At 44.1% G+C, this 14928-nt stretch overlaps 1 protein-coding gene across 2 annotated transcripts in view; it reads right to left on the reverse strand.

Annotated features, from left to right (window-relative positions):
• LOC311043027 (netrin receptor UNC5C-like) overlaps positions 1-14043 on the reverse strand; it is a 280919-nt gene extending 266876 nt beyond the window's left edge. For both annotated transcript variants that reach the window (XM_084054159.1, XM_084054158.1), the window contains exon 1: positions 13722-14043. In XM_084054159.1, the coding sequence (XP_083910285.1) occupies positions 13722-13836 (115 nt within the window). In that variant the 5' untranslated portion in view covers positions 13837-14043. The remainder of the gene's footprint in view (positions 1-13721) is intronic.
• Positions 14044-14928: the final 885 nt, after the last annotated feature.

The raw sequence follows: 14928 nt of genomic DNA on the forward strand, positions 1-14928 counted from the left end.
CCTGTTCATTCACTCCACAAACATTCTGCTAGATACCTAAATACCTAAATTACACACCATTACATGTTGTGTCGCATGACATTTCGCTAGACAAAAATAGCTGATCTACAAGCTCACAACGTGTCTCAGTGCGACGCGTTGTGAGCTTGTAGATCGACTATTTTCGGCTTTAGGGTAAACAAGAAAAAGTTAAAAATGGCATTTATGTATGTATGTATGTATGTATGTATGTATGTATGTATGTATGTATGTGAGAGAGAGAGAGAGAGAGAGAGAGAGAGAGAGAGAGAGAGAGAGAGAGAGAGAGAGAGAGAGAGAGAGAGAGAGAGAGAGAGAGAGAGAGAGAGAGAGAGAGAGAGAGAGAGAGAGAGAGAGAGAGAGAGAGAGAGAGAATACTTGGGTCATCCCAAAGGTCATTATAAATATCAATACCAGCTGTAAGACAATACAGCATGGAGAAACAGAGGTTAGAGTGGGGCAGCGATAACAAGCGAGCATACGCACACCCGCGCGCGCACACACACACACACACACACACACACACACACACACACACACACACACACACACACACACACACACACACACACACACACACACACACACACACACACACACACACACACACAGAGTAAAAAATGCGAGACCGTGTGGGTGGGAATCAATGGAAATAAACCTGAGTGGGGTGATGTTATGAACACCTGCACAAAAACAGGACAGTGTGGAGCTACTTTAAGTCACACTAAAACCCTTCATAACAACCGTCTTTCCCTCCGACTGCAGTCTGATATTACAGTACCATAATTCCCTGGATCGTTCAATAAACAGCATTGCAAACAGTTTATTTCAAAACGCGATGTCTGATTACAATCACGGTGTTAGATATCAGATACTGTATGGAGCAGCTCGGTTGGAGCAGGGCTTTTAGGCCGCCATTGCTCTGCTCTCGAAACCAACAGTTATCTAAAAGGGATATGAAATCCTTCACGTGGTCTCTGAAGTCCCTATAAACACCACACATTTTACACCGCAGGCAACATGTTTATGCTTTTTATACTTCGTTCAGATCTACAAGCTCTTGTAGATTGGCTATTGTTTGGGGCGAGGCACCGTTGTACGACAGGCTTTAGCGTCTGCTAAGAACAAGTCCCTGTTTTTCAATCAAAAGTGAAGTGTTTGTTTAGATCAAAGAAATAAAGAAATGGCGGCCTATATATGACATTTCCTTCCAATATGAAGACAACGCCAACGCAATATGTCATGTTTCTACAGTATTCGCATTTCACATTTCATATGTAGCTCAACAGTAGAGCGGTGAAATGATTTCCCTGTAGAACAATGTCCATAACGCATTTCTCACACAAACAAAGAAAATATAAGAAGGAGGAGTGGATGGGAGGTGGGGGGTGGGGGGTGACGACAGTAATAAAACGAAGCGGTGCAGTAAAATCTAAACCCGTTTCTACAGTATTCGCATTTCACATTTCATATGTAGCTCAACAGTAGAGCGGTGAAATGATTTCCCTGTAGAACAATGTCCATAACGCATTTCTCACACAAACAAAGAAAATATAAGAAGGAGGAGGGGATGGGAGGTGGGGGGTGGGGGGTGACGACAGTAATAAAACGAAGCGGTGCAGTAAAATCTAAACCCTCATATTAAAAACAAAGCAGCACAATAGCCTGAGGGGAACCAGCGTCCATACTTTTATACTGTATATTAGATAGGGCGGCAAATGATCACTTTGCTGAATACTGTAATCATGGTTATTAAGTGACACCTATAATCATATAAATTTGGCATTCATGTGTCTGTGCGTGCATATTCCTGTTTGGATTGCAGACCAGTAATCCAAATGCCTCCAAACTTGGGCACAAAGGCCAGACTCATGGGTCTGGCCTTTGCACAGGCTACTGTCCCCTCTTTCAATTTCCTTGGAATGTGTACACATTACATAAACATAATCTGATCGTTCCAGATAATGGCCACTACAGGGCATCCTCCCCACTGCAAACGTGTGCCGTCTACAGGGAGCTACAGGGAGAGAGCATTCACATTAATGGGGCTGCAGTGGAAAGTAAGTAGCTTCGGGATCAGTGAAGACCTGAGCTGGTCACCGCAGTCTGGGCACCGCCGTTAAGGTGGCGAGACAATGGCTTACTGCTTGGTGGAAGATGCTCCGCTCACGCTCAAAGGCTCCACAGAGGGTGCTTAAAACAGCACAGCACAACACCAGGACTGAGCTGCCAGCCATGCAGGACCTTTACACCCAGACGGTAGCAGAGTGAAGATTGTGTCATGCTGGCTTTCTCGATCACCATCAACAAAAAGGTCAGGGGCAAGACACTAAATGAGTTGGCATCTACCTGCCTCAGTGTTGTTCACTCATGGCTTGCTCTATAATGCCTTCTCCAGGGGACAGACACCCACCGACATGAATGTTTTTTTTTTATTGTGGGTGAGGAGGGAGTTACTGCAACTGTAATTGTCTGTAAGTAGTTCATTCACACACTTTGAATAACATTATGCATTTGTATAAAAACATGGGTAATTTGTAAATAATTCTGCTTTTCATAAATAAACCTAACCTAAAGACTATACATAACATAATGATATATTGCGGTTATTGTTTTTCTTTAGGGGCGGGGTTGCGTGGGTGGGGTTCAACTGTTTCTCTCCATGTCAATTAATTATGTAATCATTTCACCCATCCTCCGTTCTACAATCATTTTGGCCAAATAGGTAAAATGCCTCTTATACCTGGGCTGATCACAATTGTGTCCTCTTACGCTTGAAACCCACACGGAGGGCAAGCACTGCACTCACTGGCCGCACACGGACGCGGCCGCAGGAAACCTTTTCCGTGCACATTCTTATTAAAACGCATTGGCCGCTGTGGCCAGGTTTGGCGGCAACAGTCGCACACAATAGCGACGCTTTCTTTGGTGGGTTCCCAGCGTTAAGCAGGCTAACCCTGTCTTTAGCCCTGGGCTAGTTAAGAACACAGAGTGTGGAGCCAAGGCTGGTCTAGACTCTACAGAGTGAAAAGTTCAGTTCCACAACTTAGCCTTTGGCTAACTGAAGCTATATGTAGGGGGGGGCGGGCGGGGGGGGACCTTCCTTATGTACTGTAACAGAGTGAGTGTTAAGTGCTGCAGAAAGTGCTTCAGTAAGTCTTGCAGACCCAGTCACACTCAATTTTAACTAGCGATGATAACCTCAGCACATCACACTCAATACAATTTTGTTCAATCAAACCGGGGATCAATGTTCCAAACTAAGCTCACTATTTTGTTCTTTATTTACTCCCCATTGTATATTATTGATGTTTAATAAAAACACAGCTGACTAACGTAAATTCACTCCTAGCCTAAACCGTGACTTTTCACAGTATTTATCGATCTTCCGGTTGCATGTTGCAAATACAGTATCATCTCAAACACACCTGACATTATTGCTATACTTGTGAGGCCATTCCACTGACTTAAGACAATGAAACGAAATGATTCAGTCATACCACCAATTACTAGCTTATCTGTCAGCCTTTTGCCTAATTTATTCTCCATCATACATTCCACAAGATCACAACGCGTCGTATCTGCGTCGTGTTGTGAGCTTGTAGATCTATTATTTTTGTTATGTGATACCGTTGTACGACAAAGTATAAATCTGCCTTTTTTCCCCTTCAGTGATGATGTCATCTGCCCTCATCTCTGCTGTTGTTAGACCTCGCTTTCACCCACTCTCTCCATCTGTACTTGAACACTTGTAGAAACCAAGAAGCATACATTTACAGTAGTCTCTCTCTCTCTCTCTCTCATTTACAGTAGTCTCTCTCTCTCTCTCTCTCTCTCTCTCTCTCTCTCTCTCTCTCTCTCTCTCTCTCTCTCTCTCTCTCTCTCTCTCTCTCTCTCTCTCTCTCTCTCTCTCTCTCTCTCTCTCTCTCTCTCTCTCTCTCTCTCTCTCTCTCTCTCTCTCTCTCTCTCTCTTCTCTCTCTCTCTCTCTCTCTCTCTCTCTCTCTCTCTCTCTCTCACCTGTGTTCCTCTGGGGGAAGAAATGCTGTGTCCAAGGATAAATCTGGAAAATAACAATGTGATATTTCATCTGCACATGTGTGTGCGCATGCACACGCTCGTTCACTTGCTCATGCTCTCACACACACACACACACACACACACACAGCGGACACACTAAAGGTGCCTTCTCAGCAAAGTAGCTTCCCATATTCATTAGCCACTAAGAATGCTGCCCTCAAATGAATCAAAAGCAAATTGCCTACACGTAATCTTGTCAGCTGCAGTGAAAAATACACCGTTTCCATTACAGCCACTGGAACTGAGCAGCGGTTTGTAGTACACAATGCAATGTGTACAATATATGTACGCAATGTAGTATACTGTACAGTATGTATGTGTGTGTGTGTGTGTGTGGTGTGTGTGTGTGTGTGTGTGTGTGTGTGTGTGTGTGTGTGTGTGTGTGTGTGTGTCTTGTTTTTCCCTCAGCCTGTACTGTAAATTACATCATGTCTACACTGGAGCAGGCAACTCAAAACCTTTTTAACAACGTGCGTTAAATCCCTTTTTTTTCCACCGAATCCTACAACATTACAATGTCCTCTTTCAAACAGGCACTGCCCTTGTTTGTGTGTGTGTGCGTGTACGTGTGCACGCACTCTTGTGTGTGAAGCACAGACGTAAGCCTAGGAGGCAAAAAGTTACGGTGCCGATTATAGTAATTATGGTTTCAGGTTTTTGCATATTCCTTCAGATGGCCTCCTAGATTACCAGACAGCCCTGGCACAGAGAGGAAAAGAAAGTTACTTTTGTCAGAGAGAGAGAGAGAGAGAGAGAGAGAGAGAGAGAGAGAGAGAGAGAGAGAGAGAGAGAGAGAGAGAGAGAGAGAGAGAGAGAGAGAGAGAGAGAGAGAGAGAGAGAGAGAGAGAGAGAGAGAGAGAGAGAGAGAGAGAGAGAGAGAGAGAGAGAGAGAGAGAGAGAGAGAGAGAGAGAGAGAGAGAGAGAGAGAGAGAGAGAGAGAGAGAGAGAGAGGCAAACAAGAGCGAGTACGAGACGATTTATAATTAGTTCTGTGCCGGTGGTTCACACCGATAATGGCCGATCTACAAGCTCACAATGCACTGCGCAGCAACGTGTTGTGAGCTTGTAGGTCGACTATTTTTGGTGCGAGACATGATGCGCAACCAAGTATAAATCAGGCTTAAGGAAAGGAGAAAGCAGGAGGAGAAAGAGGAGGCTAATCCTTGGGGCGGCTTCCCAGCACCACTCAGCCTGCTTACTACATCCCTCCTCCTCCTCCTCCTCCTCCTCTACTCCTCCTCAAACACCATCCCTCCTCCTTTTCTCCTCTCCTCGGTGTGCACTCGCACATGGAGATGAATGGGCTTTTTACAGTGCAGCTTTGTCTCCTATCAAAAGAAGCGTGAATGTCAAATTCTCCACCAAAAAAAAACACATTTGCTTGCACTCTCTGTCTGTCTCTCTCTCTCCCTCTCTCACCTCATTCTCTTTCACCCTTGCCGACTCAACAACTCTCTCCATCCACTTTCATTCTACTCTCTCGCCCTCACTTCAGAGGATAATACACATAATAAGCATTCAGAGAAAACAAAGGAGGCCCGGGCCATGGGCTTGTGGACCCCCTGTCATGGCGCGTTGTCCTTTCTTGACGGTGGCTCAATTACATATTCATGACTACACAAATAGCAGTCTTTCTCGAAAACATGGACACACACACACGCACGCACGCACACACACACACACACACACACACACACACACACACACACACACACACACACACACACACACACACACACACACACACACACACACACACACACACACACACACACACACACACACACACACACACACACACACACACACACACACACACACAGAGAGCTCAGCCAAAATACTCAGCACCCATCTGCTGGTCGTGTGTCTGCCCTTAAGGAATTGTGCCTCTAAACGGAGTGTGTGTGTGCGTGTGCGTGTGCGTGTGCGTGTGTGTGTGTGTGTGTGTGTGTGTGTGTGCGTGCGTGTGTGTGCGTGTGCGTGTGCATGTGCGCGTGCGCGTGTGTGCACATGCGCGCTCGCAAGGTATGGCACCTGTATTGTGCTGAGTTCACCAGGTTTAAGTCCTACGCCAGTTACACAAAATCTAGGCTGATACTGTAAAACTTATAATAAATGCACAGCCTAAAAGTCTACAGTCTGCTGTTTCCAATGTGAGCGCCACAAGCACAAAATCTGGAGACACAGCAGATTGGTACTTTGGCATGGATCCAAACGGGAGAGACGGAAACCAAGAGACATGCGAAGGGATTGGGAGGAGGGGGGGGGGGGGGGGGGGGCGTCTAAGAGACAAGCGAGACAAGAGAGACGGACAAAAAAAAGCCACTTTGTTCACCAAAAGGAAAAAAAAAGGGGGAAAATACTGTCTCCAGTAATAGCTTGTCTCCAATAAGCACTGTGTGCTGTCTGCTGTTGTTGAAGCAAATAAACCAGCCTGGGCCATTTACTGGAAGTTTTTACGGTATCAAATAAAGAGAATATATAGGCCATGAAAAGCCTTGGCTGGCTGCTATGGATAGGAACAAGGCTTTAAAACAAAGACATACAGGGAGAGATTTCAATGGAGCAGCTGGCATATTGTGGCAGGGGGCAACTTCAGGGCACTCTCTTCCTCTAACTCTTGCCTTCATTTTCTGCCTCTCCTTCCCCTTCGTTCCTTGGTTCGTTTGTTCCTTTCTTCCTTCCCTCCCTCCCTATAGTGTGTGGCTTCACTCTCCCCTGTCCCTCCAATGCTTTTCCTCCACATTCCTGTGTCCTGAGATGCCTTACATGGAAGACTGACCATGCCACGCACACACATACACACACTAACAGTACAGTGGGGACACTGCTTGTGTGGCTCGTTCGAAAGCACAACAATATGTCCAGTGTTCAGACCACACTCTAATTATACTACCCAAATCTATCTAGAGACAGAAAGTGGATGTGTGTTCATGTGCAGAAAGAAAGACACATGAAATGATGGAGTGCCAGTGAAGAGGGAATAGGGAGAGAGAGAGAGAGAGAGAAGAGAGAGAGAGAGAGAGAGAGAGAGAGAGAGAGAGAGAGAGAGGAGAGAGAGAGAGAGAGAGAGAGAGAGAGAGAGAGAGAGAGAGAGAGAGAGAGAGAGAAAGAAAGTGATATGATAGACAATGGGACACAAATCAGTGACCTGGCATGCCAGTGTCGCACACGCTCTCATGTCACGCTGTGATGCGCTGTGAGCTTGTATATATTGATTGTATAAGTCACCATTTAATAGCATCTCTTCACTAAGCCTTAAAGGTAGTTCAAAATCACTTTTTTTCCTTTTGATTACCGTAGTCACCCCATGGAGACTTGAATTCATGGATATTTTTTTGTTTTTGTCACATTCCTAAGCCAATAATTTGATGACCGGCAGCAGTTCCGGTAGGAGACACGAAGAGTCTCCTTTGTATCTCCTACCATAACCGCTGCCTACCGGTCCGCTGGTCATCAACTTATTGAATGAATTCAAGTCTCCATGGGGTGACTAATCGATAGATAAAAAATTAAATGTTTTGGGTGAACTATCCCTTTAAGTCCATTGTGGGAATCAGAGAAGCTAAGTTTGTCCGTGTTGAACTCTGGAAGAAATTATTGTTTGGGCAAGTGATGTCATTTTTTGAAGTATTATTTTACGATGCATTTCTTCTACCAAGCTCATTTGAATGGTCATGTTTTTGCATAACCAGTCTCATGCAATCTCATTGGCTATAACCGCACTCCCAGCCCTTAACCACACCAAATCAAAGCCTAAACTAACATACTCTAACACAGGGGTCTTCAACGTTTTCAGCCCAAGGACCCCCTAGTTGAGAGAGAGATGAAGCAGGGACCCCCCTCTATATTGTATAAAGATTGTTTTTCAGATTAAACTTTTTTTGTTACTTAGTCTGCTCTTTTACCCATCTACACCTATACCTCTTTGCCTAAAATAGCCGATCTACAAGCTCACAACGCCTCGCAGCGCGAGGCGTTGTGAGCTTGTAGATCTGCTATTTTAGGCTAAAGTTCACCTGAGAAAAGGGATGGGGTTAAGGTAAAAAAAAATCATATCACGCAAAGATTTGGCGGACCCCTGTAATAACTCTGAGGACCCCCTAGGGGTCACGGACCCCCTGTTGAAGACTCCTGCTCTAACATAATGCCTAAACACAACAATGTTAGCTTTATCTGTTCTTGACAGCAAACGACAACGTCATGCGACGGTGTATAAATTAGGCATTTACGTTATGCCGGAAATTTAGGTCAGCTCCGCTCAGCTCCATGGTGTTCACGCAATGCATCGTGGGTATGATACTGACGATATAGGAGCCACTTGCGTTTTGAAGTTTATTTGAAGGGACTGATAGTCATGTTCTGGCAGGATCGTTTTTTTGTTTAGTTTTTTGTTACCATGGATATTTCAAATCCTTAACAATTCAGCAAATCCACATGACCTTCAACAAAAGGATGTTGGTACTTAAGTCTTGCTTTAAGATAACTTTCCCATGGAAGAAAGGCCTTAAAACCACGGGCACATTTTCACGAAATCTCTTGAAACCTTCCATTGTAGTTAGATAATCTTACTTTAGAGGTCATGAAACGGGTACATCTGAATACAAGGCTAAAAAACTGTTTTTAAAATTAGCTTATTTCTTGCTGTGCGGGACCTATGGGAACTATATAAAACCATTGATTGGAACAAACGACATTCTCTCAAACCACCCCCCCCCACACACACACACACACACACACACACACACACACACACACACACACACATACATACACACACACAAAACGAAAAGCATGGAAATGAGAGCCCCAAATGAGGCATTGGGTTTCGCAGGCCATGAAAAATTCATAATTCCACGTCTTTATATGAAACTCTAGAAGGAATTAGGGCTAACAGCAGGACTCACTGAGAATCAGTTTCACAACACTTAGTTTCCCCTTTCTCTTCCCCTCGCTTTTCCTTCCTTCCATTTCTGCCCGTCTCTCTCTCTTTCTCTGTGTGGCGCTCTCTAGCGCGTGCACCCACGCAAGCACCCACACACACGCGCACGAACACGCGCGCGCATACACACACACACTTCTGTTCAATCTCTGGGGTTTCCCCCCTATGAAGAGAGACAGTGAATGGTGTCAGTAGTGTGGTCTCTTGACATGGCCCTTTGAAAGACAAACACACACACACACACACACACACACACACACACACACACACACACACACACACACACACACACACACACACACACACACACACAACACACACACACACACACACACACACACACACAGGCACTATTAACCCATTAAGACCTGAGGCGATTCTTAAAAAAATCAAAATCATAACAGTTTTTGGAAAAAAATCTAAAAAAAAAGAAAAAAATCACGATTTTTCAAAAATAGCAGATCTACAAGCTCGAAGCGCGGCACTCGGTGCCGCGCTATGAGCTTGTATATCTGCTATTTTTGAATAGCCAAAGACATCTAAGTGACACAGATGCGTTCCAGGTATCAATGGGTTAATTAAAGTACTGAAATGGAACCAAACACAACTCTTTCTACGAAGAAATAACTCATCCGAGTTCTTTGCGTTGCACAAATAGGCTGGGTTTAGGTTTTTCTTCTAGAAATAGCACGAGCTGTAATTGTTGTGTTTACTTCAATTTCGTAGCATATGTGAATGCATGGTACCATAAAGCCTGACGTATACTTTGTTATATGACCCTGCTGCTGGCCACAAATCAAAGTAGAAATGTGTGTAAATTGACAAAAGTATAGGGCTGGGCAATATGGACTAAATTTAATATCCCTACATTTTGACCAAATATCTCAATATCATATCAATATCAATGCCTGTGACAATAATATCATATTGTGACGATAATCTAAAATAAAGTACAAAATAGGGCTTAGGTGATTCAAAACAGGATGAGACAAAATCTATATGGTATCGATATATTGCCCATTCCTATGACAAATATAAGTCATGAGAGGTAGAATTTGAAATGTGGCAAAGCTTAAGTGCAATTGGGTCCGGTCTGGTTCATTGGAGTAGACGAATGAGCATGGAAAGGCTGCATGCATCAAGATAAAATGCAGAAGGTGTACGTAAAGAAAAGTGTGAGAGCTAAATGAGAGAGACAGAGAGAGAGGAAGAATGTCTCCTAACTGGTCAGAACTTCCAATTTGAGTCGTTGAAGTGTGTGGGTGAGAAAGAGAGAGAAAGAGAGGGAGAGAAATCTGGGGGTACTCCAAGCAGTGGGGAGGGGTGGGCTTCAACCCCAGACACGGTCAAAGACTTCTTTCACACACACACATGCATGACGACGGTTGGAGCACATACACACACACACACACCGCAAAATATACACGCACACAGACACACACACATACAAACACACTCAGACACCCCCCCCCCCCCCCCACACACACACACACACACACACACACACAAAATATGTCTTTGTGGTCAGACAATGCAACTGCTCTGCAACTGCATACACACGTGTGTGTGTGTGTGTGTGTGTGTGTGTGTGTGTGTGTGTGTGTGTGTGTGTGTGTGTGTGTGTGTGTGTGTGTGTGTGTGTGTGCGCGCAAATGCGCGCATGTACCAGTCAGTCAGTCAGCTTGTCAAGTCTTAGTGGAGTGATCAAAGCTACTACAAACCACCCAGAGAGAACTCTCTCTTCTTCATTCATCTGTTCCCCCACCCCCCCCCCCCCTCTCTCTCTCTCTCTCTTACGCGCACACACACAAGAAAAAAAACACGTCAAATTTACCACATAAAATTTGTTCAGCCAATAATATGCCATTGACAGTGTTCCCCAGCCAATCAGTTTGTCCCATTTGGTTCCAATAATTCCAGCTGTCCCCTGCCAACGCTGAGTCCTGCTTGTCTGCAAAGCACCATGGGAGAGGATCAGAGCATAATAGAACACAGCATGGGAGCTGTGACAATGTCATAATGCCAGTACTCTCACACACACACAGACTTAAACACGATTTGAGCTCAGCTTGCTTCGTATAGTAAAATCCTCGGTGTTCATTTAACTCTGCGAATGCACAAACGTAACCGAATACTTAAAGGGTCATTTGGTTACATTTGTACACTCGAACACTGAGGATTTCACAGTGCAGCCTACTACACTATAAAAGAATGCTCGCTTGCACACACACCCCAACACACAAGGGTACATACAGTATGTTATGCAAGGCCTAAAATACTCACACAAGAGGGAGTACTTTTAGTACTTCTTTACCAACTCTGAACACACACACATGCAAACTGTATGGACAGGCATGCACAAAAGCACCGGTATTTTCTGTTAAAATAGTCTAGAATACAAAATACAGTTTATGCTGTACCCTGGAATTCTTGAGAGAGAGAGAGAGAGAGAGAGAGAGAGAGAGAGAGAGAGAGAGAGAGAGAGAGAGAGAGAGAGAGAGAGAGAGAGAGAGAGAGAGAGAGAGAGAGAGAGAGAGAGAGAGAGAGAGAGAGAGAGAGAGTGTGTGTGTGTGTTCATTTTGAGACACAGCGTGCTATATTATAGGCATATCAAATATTAAGAGGAATGTAGAATATCTCAGAATAACAAATGAATCTTGGAACCATAGTCAAGCAGCATAACAAAAGGCAACACATAAGCCTATAGCAGCAGAATCATGAATAGCATGTGCGGATCTTTAAGCCAGTGTCCACACAGAAAGAACCACAGCTGTTTTACAACAATGCAGAGGACACTTCAGAATTCCTTGTGTTAAACCGACACCAAGGGTAGACCAAGGGTTAAGTAAGGAAGCATTTAACCACTTGAACCCTGGCGTCCCTATTCTGGGGCATGTCATAATAGGGGAACATTCGGGGGGAAACGGCCGATCTACAAGCTCACAATGGGCTGCCTGCAACGCGCTGAGAGCTTGGCTATTTTCTAAGAGGTTTGGTGTAGAGGGAAAAGGGAGGGGAACAAGTACAGAACCCTGTGGGATTACGGTCAACAAAATATCTTTAAATGGTGGTTAACCTTCTTCCTCTATCTGTCTGTTGCACCCATAAGCTAGAAGTGGAATTGTGTAATTTCATATTGTGTAAATCAATAAGTGGTTAAAAAAAGTTTACTTTCTGCCAAGTGCTTACTGTATGTGCTGTGGAATAATTAAGAAGCCTTGTTATCTCCACGGTCATCTTAATCAATGTCACATTATGATGATCATTACTGCTATTATCCATCTCAGTCTGGCCATATACAACATTGCTTTGGTTGAGAGTCTGCAGCCATTTCGTTTAAAAACAATGAATTAAAATATTATAGCATAACTGTCACTATCGAATAACCTCATGTGCGTTTTATGCAATTGATTTAATCTAATAACGCACAGGATCAGCAATGTTCCATTGTTTGGTTCCATGCGTTTTCCCCATTCAATAACACACGCACGCACGCACGCACCCGCGCGTGCACACACACACACACACACACAAACACACACACACACACACACACACACACACACACACGGGAACAAGAGTCAAGTTGTTTGGACCAAGGCAACAGACTCAAAGGTGGTGAGAGGAATGAAAGAAGGAAAACGTGTCCGAACTAACATGTTAAAACGTTCAGAAGAAAGAAAGCGGGATGAGGAGATGCTGTGAATATGAGACCTTCAGTTCAGTGTCATTAACGTGAAGAGAGGGAATTATGCCCCCGAAAAAACAACAACCCTAACATTTTCGATTCCACTCTCTACATGTATGTCAGTGACGAAATGCAATGAATGTATCAGATGTCGGTGCGAGCCCACTGACTCAAAACATATCCCTCAAATGTCCATTATTGATTAAATAATTAGTAAACATCGGTGGCTGTTGGTGAAATATTCCCATGGGCAATGAGAGAAATATGGCAATATGGGAATAGTCTGCAAGACTCCGTCTGCATTATTATAGACCGAATTAAGAAGAAACTGTAACATTAGCCCAGTTTCGGAAAAGGCAATTAATTAATTAATGAATTACGTTAACGAATCAACGTATGCTTGTTTTTTTAATCCTCTTTAGCCAGAGAGTGAAATTATGAAACCGCGCGTTCTCCACAGCGCGCATTACGCAGGAGCTTGATACAAAGCTAGGAGGATATCTTCATCATATCATAAATCATAACCAAAAAATGTATTTAAAGACAAGTTCTTAGGCATGTATCACTGTGTGATAAACACAATATCAACATGGACCATGGTCTCTCCTCCTATTGCATGGTGGCAGACAGCCTATGTATTTCTCACCACAATGAACTTTCAAGTCTAGTTGACGAAGAGAAAACCAAATAACGAATTAACCCAAATGGTTTGTAAACGAAGCCAGAAATGACACATTATTACTAATAGGCTAATGTGTAATTTCACACAACTTCTAATTGTAAAGCAAGGCATACGCAGACAGACAGGTAAGACTGTGCCGAGTTGAACGGTTTTTATGAATGGCATTTTGGAGAAGTCATCAACTCGACCACAACAACACAGAATATAGGATGGTTGGTTGTGACAGAGCAGAGCCATACATTGCCCTCCATACACCACCACATCATCACTGTAATGATGCCACTCAGAACAGCCGTTGTTTCGCTCCTCTTACCTTGGGCTAGGACTCCTTGGTGCGTAGTAAGCGCCAGCAGCAGCAGCACAATCCCCGGCGTGCCGCAGCGTGCTGCTATTCCAGCTCTCCAACAACACTGTCCACTTTCCCCCATTACAACAACAAGTCGTGGGAAAACACGCCAAAACAAAACTCCTTTGGTCTTTGGCTTGGCGGGAAGAAATAAAACAAACACACGCAGCTTTTTGACGGGTTGGTTACACGTTACAGAGGAAGAAGGGCTGGTGTAGACAGGTAGCCTGACTGTGTTGTAGCCTGTGGTCCGGGTCGGTGTCCTGTAAACTCCTGGAGGAAACGCGCAGGTTGAAGCAGCACAGTGATAAAACGAGGGGCTCCTCTACTCCTCTCTACTCCTCTACTCCTCCACTGCTACCTCGTCACGAGCACTCCGTCTCTCTGCTGCTCCGCTCTCTCTCTGTTTACGCGGAGCGAGAAATGCCACCGCCCTCTGGCTACCTAGTGGAAGTCTCTCTCTCTCTCTCTCTCTCTCTCTCTTCTCTCTCTCTCTCTCTCTCTCTCTCTCTCTCTCTCTCTCTCTCTCCCCATCTCCCCTCTCTCTCTCTCTCTCTCTCTCTCTCTCTCTCTCTCTCTCTCTCTCTCTCTCTCTCTCTCTCTCTCTCCCTCTCTCTCTCTTCAATTCAAATGAGCTTTATTGGCATGATAAAACATACGTTTTACATTTTTGCCAAAGCAAGTGTAGCAGGGCGAGGAAACGCAATGACTACGCCACCCACACATATAGGAGTGAGGGATCCTTTAAACACATTAACCATATACTGTATATGTATAGATATATAGGACTGAACAAGGTAAGGTTCCCCAGTAAGGTACGGGTTCAGAATTAACAAACCAGAGGCTGATGTATCAAATGTGTCAAGTTTATTCAATAGTTGTCCGGTTAAAATACAGAACTCAAGAAAGTGGTTAGTGTTAGAGTTTTGCAAAAAGGGACTGGACTAGAGGCAAAGGGGACAATCAGGGTAAGGGCTTCTAAAGTAAATATACAGAAATTAAACAAATCAAATCCAAATAAGGCAAAACCAAACGAAAATAAAGTAAATAAGTAACCAAAAGCAAATAAACAAATAAGCAAATACGCAAATCAAACCAAACTGCAAATAAACAAAACCAAAACCAAAGTCATGCAATACTAGCTAATGGCCCAGTATCACTCTGTCCTCAATCG

This window comes from Gymnoscopelus microlampas, assembly GCF_963454915.1.
Source record: "Gymnoscopelus microlampas genome assembly, chromosome: 4".
Lineage (NCBI taxonomy): Eukaryota > Metazoa > Chordata > Actinopteri > Myctophiformes > Myctophidae > Gymnoscopelus > Gymnoscopelus microlampas.